General features: G+C 59.5%; 1 protein-coding gene across 1 annotated transcript; it reads left to right on the forward strand.

The window, feature by feature from the left end:
• The first annotated feature begins 564 nt into the window (after positions 1 to 564).
• Positions 565 to 5071, forward strand: PRCD (photoreceptor disc component). The gene is made up of 2 exons (XM_088523459.1): positions 565 to 887; positions 5063 to 5071. The coding sequence occupies exons 1-2, from the start codon at positions 756 to 758 to the stop codon at positions 5069 to 5071; spliced, it is 141 nt and encodes a 46-aa protein (XP_088379585.1). The 5' UTR covers positions 565 to 755.
• Positions 5072 to 5782: the final 711 nt, after the last annotated feature.

The following is a 5782-nucleotide window of genomic DNA, read 5'->3' on the forward strand; positions in this document are numbered from 1 at the left end:
GGCCAGAAGCAGCACAGGGGAAGATGAGGTTTTTTGGATGAGACTTGGAAAACCAGCTCCGGGGTGTGGGAAGGGGATGTGGGGCCAGAGAGCAGAGCTGTCTGTGCTGCCCTGGGGCTGGACCAGGGAGGAGGAGGAGGCTGCAGCGAGGGGAGGATGCAGACAAGGTCTCGGGATCAGCTGGCTGAGACACATCCATGGGGAATTACACGCAGGCCTGAGCCTGTCAGATTAGCAGAGATGGGAAAGGGGGGAGCGGGCTGAGCGGGAGGAGGGAAAGCGGGAGAAAGGGAATGCAGAGGCGTGGGGAGAAGGAGCTGGGATGACAGGGCAGGGAGGCACTGGGAGCCAAGGGTAGAGCCCAGTGCTGGAAGCCAGAGGGAGGGCAGGAAGATGGGAGCCTGGGTTGTGCAGGATAGGGGTGGGCTCAGTTTGCTAGGAATCACCCTGGGGCCATCCCAGCTGTGGCCAGCGGGTCTGTGGGCAAGCGGGAAGGGCACCCAGGAAGCCAAAACCACTTAAGCGCTCAGGGCTTCCCGGGCCAGCGCTCTGCTCCCTCCCACCTGAAGGTCGGAGAGAAGCGCCCTCATTTGCTGCCCGTTAATTACATCTGATCCTGCTCTAATTCCCCCTAAACCCGGCCCGGAGAGCGTGCGGGCGGCTGCTGGCGAGAGCGGGGGCCCCGCGAGGCCGTCCCGCGGCCTCCGGCAGGGACGCGAGGGGCCGCGGCGCTGCGGGGGGATGGAGCCAGAGCCATGTGCACCACGGTCCTGCTCATCGGCACGCTCGTCGTGATGCTGCGGCGCCGCTTCTTCAACAAAGTCGAGCCGTACGTGCTGCCCCTGCCCTTCCCGGCTCCTCGGGGACCCTTGGGCTGCGACGGGAGGGCTAGGGGAGGCCCGGGGCAGGGGGAGGATCTGGCTCTTCAGGCGAGGATCCATGCTCGGAAACGCTTGGATTCCTCCTCGTTTTGCTCCTCCGGGGACACCGGGCAACGCTGCCTTGTGCTGGGCGGAAGGAGCATCGCGTGCCAAGGGCTGGTGCCTCCCGCTGCGGCAGAGCCCGCGGCCTCTCCGCAGGCGGCCGCCGCTCCCAGGGGGTTCTGTTGCAGACGCGCAAATCCATTTACCGGTGGAGACTGGAGCCATCCGAACACGGGGAGCGCACATCGGCGCTTAATGAGCTGCTCAAGGCAGGGAAGGGAGATCGGAAGCAGGGCCGGCGTCTCCCGGCCTGTGGGTCGCTCCATCCTGGAAGCGGCAGGATGAGGTGGCCACGCGCATGGGCTGCCCGTGCAGCCAGACACAAAGGCTCCCCGCGAGCTGCAGTGATGGAGCGAGCGGAGGGAATTGGGAAAAATCCCATGAGGAGGTAGGATGGAGCCTAGGCATGGAGAAGCTGGGGATGGTAAGACACAGGGGCTGAGCGGACTACGTTCCTGCTTGCAGCAGGACCCGTGGGGACCCATAGAGGAGCCCTGTGTGGATTGATTTGTTCTTTTGGTGATGACTTGCTCTCACCGTTGAACACCACGGCCCAAATGTGTGACCAGCAGGCAACGTCCCGTCTGCTTCTGCAGCTCTCCGCAACCGAGAGCAGCCCCAGCTACGCAGGAGAGGTAGCGGGTTTTCTACTTGTGCTATTTTGGACACCCGTCTACCCACCTCGCTCTGAGCTGACATAAATGAGCGCCGTTTCGCTGACAGGTTTGTACTAGGAGAGGAATCGTCTCCAGCCCTTTATATTCCGGAAAATAAAAGTGTCAGGAGTAAGAGAAGGAAGGAATGTCAATCAGGGCTTGTGGGAAGGGTGAGGAACAACCAGGGAAGAAGGAATGGAGGCTTCTGAGGGATAGGGTAGAGAGAAAATGTCCCCTTTGGATCATAACCACCCCTACGTGCAAGATTTCCAACATGTCTGCATTTTGGTGGCCATGGCAGGCTAGATCCCTGGATTAGCGGTGTCTCTGCTTGAAACCCAGCACGGAGAAAGGAAGGAGCCCACGTGTCACGTGGGATGGAGCTGCCGCAGTGCAGGAAGGTCCCTCTCACTGTGACGTCCCTGTGCGCGAAGCCGGATGCAGGTCCCAGGCAGAGGACACGCTTGGGCACAAATGAGCAGCAGAGGCAAGATGGGATTATGTAAAATCCCCTGCTCGCTTGACCTCCTTCACGTCCTGTCTTCTATTTATACACCTTGGGGCTGCCGGGGACAGGTCCCTTCAGGCCGGGCTGCCCTTGGCCCAGCCTTGAGCCCAGGGGGTCAATTTGTCGGACCCCAAATACCAGCGGCTCAAAAGGAGAGGCCCTTCCAAGCGGCTCTGCCAAAGTCCCCTGCCATGGCTGAGCTCCCCGTGGAGGTCCAAGGTGCGACACTTGCGTCGACTCATCGAGCACTGATTTATTCTTTGGGTTTTCTTTGGTAAGAACGTCCTGGCCGGGCGCCAGGGCTGGCTACGGCCGGCTGCTCTGTTTGCCTTTCCCATGTTCCGCCCCGGCCCGCTCCCTGCCGGCACACGTTGCCTTTTTATTGGGGTGTGTTATGGGCTGCTCCCGAGCGACGCGTGCGTCTGGGAAAGGGGGATGCGACACAAGGCCCGGGATGGGGTTTAGTCCTGGCTCTGCGTGGGGGGACGTGGAGGGGAGGATACCTGGAAGAGGCAGTTCTGCCAGATGACACCTCCCCTGCACGGAGCTCCTTGGAGGGGGACCCGGGCTGGGGCTCCGCAGGGACCAGCCAGGCTATGGCAAAGCAGAGAGGGTCTTTGGGGAAGCAAAACATGGAAAAGCGGCAAGGCAGGAGCAGCCCCTTCGCACCCGCCGAAAGCAGCGCCGGTCACTCGGCATCACCCGGGAAGCAGGACACGACCTCCCCAATCCCACGGCGGCAGCGCGCGGCTCCGCAGCTCCCAGCGGGAGCTCTCGGCACGCAGCAACATGCACGGACAAGTGTCGGCTGAATCCCTCTGTGGCATGGAACACATTAGCGAGGCCGCAAATACAGCTCCGAAGTGCTGCAGACACAGCCAAGCTGATAAATAACCCCCAAACCAAGCAGCGGCCCTGGACACGGGCCAGCCGCCGCTTTACCCACTCCCTCCTTATATATAAGGCAAGCGAGTGGTTCTGCTCTCTGGCTCGCCGTGTTTCAATGCGGTATCACAAGGGTCAATTCCATGCCACTTCTGCGGAGTCATTATCCTGCCTGTTATATAAATGTCTGGGCACGCACAAAAGGCACCGCTGATACGGTGGCTCTGGCACCAACTCGCTCCAACACCTGCTTTTCAGCTGGAGAGAAAGCCGAGCGCAAGAGCATCTCGAGAGCTGTCACACAGAAAGGCTGCTCTCTTCCAGGCTGAATGGGGGGCTAAATAGCTCTCGCTTTGCCTTGCGAATCTCATTTCTAAATGCAATTAATACTGGCACATGCATAATGAGAGGCTGACGAGTGAATAGCAGCTCCGGCAATAAAGAAGCCAGCCCCAAGTGCTATGTAAATATTACAAATCCTCGCTAGGAGCTGACCCGGGGAAGGCAGCTTTCTGATGATTAAACCCAAGCGACAACACGGCTGGATTCCTACATCTGCCACAGTGCTACCTGCTGACACGTAACGAGCGGCGCTAAGAGCGGCTCTCGCTGCTCTTCAATGCAGAGAAAATGCCTATTTGCAGGATGTAATTAATCTCGTCTTCAAAATCAGGAACCTTAGTGTCCCTGGTAACAACATGCCAGTGACTCAGAGCACGGCTCCGGCTTCCTCGCCTCGGCTTTGAGGGAGTTCTTGGAAGTGACCCCAAATTGGAGTGCGGGGACATGCAGCCGGGCGTGCGGGAGGGGACAGTCTTGCATGGCTCTGGTGGCAGCTTGCGGAGATTCCTGCACTTATCTCAGCCCTGTTCCCTAAACAGGAATGAGCTCTGGAGCTGCCTATTTCCCTGCTTGCAGCTGGGGAAGGTTCCCCCCGGCTCCCTGGGAGGTTTCCCTAAAACCACGAGCCCTGATGCAGGGGGCTGCGGGCAGCGGGGCCGGCAGAGCCCCCCGTGTCCCCGAGGATGCTGCCTGTCCCTGGGAGACAGCGCCGGGGCCGCCCCGAGGCGCCCGGGGGCCCAATCTGCTTTCTATGAATTGGAGGGGGGAAGCGGCCACTGCTGCATCTCGCTCACTGACCCAGTTCCGAAGCCCAGGGGAAGGATGGGCCGTGATAAAGAGACAGCTGGTTGGAAAGAGTGGGTGATGCAGAAGCCCTGCATGATTTATTTATTTTTTGGCAAAAGGAAAAAAAAAAAAAGAGAGAGAGAGGGAAAAAAAAATGTTGGCTAAAGGGAGCATATTGGAGGCCAAACGGTGTTTCGGCAAGGCCTGGCTTCTGCAAAGGTGCTTGGGCCATCCCTGCCCTCCGTGTGCTGCTCTGCAGAACTGGGGGGGACATGGGGGAAAGGAGGTTTTTGTGGTGACAAACATCAGCTCACCCCAATCCCCGCTGTCCTCCAGGCACCCCGAGGGAGAGGAAGAGGCCGAGCGAGACGCTGGCTCCAACCCTGGCACCAGGTAACACTGTGGTGGGGAAAAGCCAGGCGGATGCAGCGGGAGAGGTGCGGATTTGGGAAAAGGGCGCAGAGAGACCCGGGGTGGAGCTTTCTCCCCACCTTTCCACTCTGGTGCCTCCTTTGCAGCCTTGGGGACCGCAGGATTTAGGGCACCCTGCCTACCTGCAAGGCCGTGGTGCTCCAGGGATGTGGCTTGTCCTTGGGGGGAAAAGAAAGACACATCAGAAACATATTATTGAGCCCCAAACTGGCAGGTTGGAGGGGAAAACTCCCTTTTCCTGGCCATTTTGGGGGACTGATGTGACTGTGTCCCACACAGCAGCTCCCGGGAGTGAGAGCTGCCTCCAGGCTGTCCGTCCGCCCGTCCGCCCGCGGCTCCCACACCAGGTAGGACGAAGCGTTGGTGCTGGGGGAGCGGTGCTGCCCGGGGCCGGGGACTGGGGACAGGGCTGTCCCCCGCGCTGCCCCCAGCCCAGCGCTCACGCTCTCCCCATCACCCTTTTCTTGTAGCTCTCCTAGGCCCTGCGACCAGCACCCATCACCGCCCGGCACCGGCGCCTCCGGAGCCCTCCCCGTTATCCCGACGATGCCGGATTCTGCTCCCGGCGCTCGGAGCCGCGTCCCCGCTGCAGCTTTCCCCTCTATATAAATACGTTAATAAAAGATCAGTTTGCAGGCGCAGCTTGCTGTAGATGGCAGCATTAAAGGCGCATCTGTTTGTGCTAAGCACCGCTCTCGTGCTGGGTTTATTTGGTCCGCTTGCAGCAGGGGAGATTTGCTTTCAGCATTCAAGGATGTCTCATGTCTGGGAGAAGTGGCGGGGGGAATAGTATTTTTGGCTCCAGTTCGCCACAAAAATTTGGTTTTAGAATAAAGAAAAATATCCCCGTTTTTCCATTTGCCGATAAAAAGCCCAGCAGAGGCAGATGAGCACTGTGCAACGAGCGTCTGAGAAGCCATTTGGGAAAACAAATGTCCCGGTGGGAAAAGCCTATGGGCAAGTATTGATTGGCCGCCAGGACTTGCGAGCATCGGCACCAGCCCGACTGCTCCGTGTCCCTGTCCTCGGGAGCGCGCGGATCGGCTCCCGCCGTCCAGGGAAGGCCGAGCGTGCGCACGGGCGCTCCAGCACTTGGGTTCCCACCGCACGGAACTTCACAAATGCCCACAGAGTTTTCCTAACAGATTTTTTTCCCCCCTTGAATCTTTTTAATTAAAAACAACCTCTAC

The sequence above is a fragment of the Tinamus guttatus genome, unplaced genomic scaffold, assembly GCF_059628265.1.
Source record: "Tinamus guttatus ecotype Peru unplaced genomic scaffold, ASM5962826v1 Tinamus_guttatus_pri_ptg000188l, whole genome shotgun sequence".
NCBI classification, from domain to species: domain Eukaryota; kingdom Metazoa; phylum Chordata; class Aves; order Tinamiformes; family Tinamidae; genus Tinamus; species Tinamus guttatus.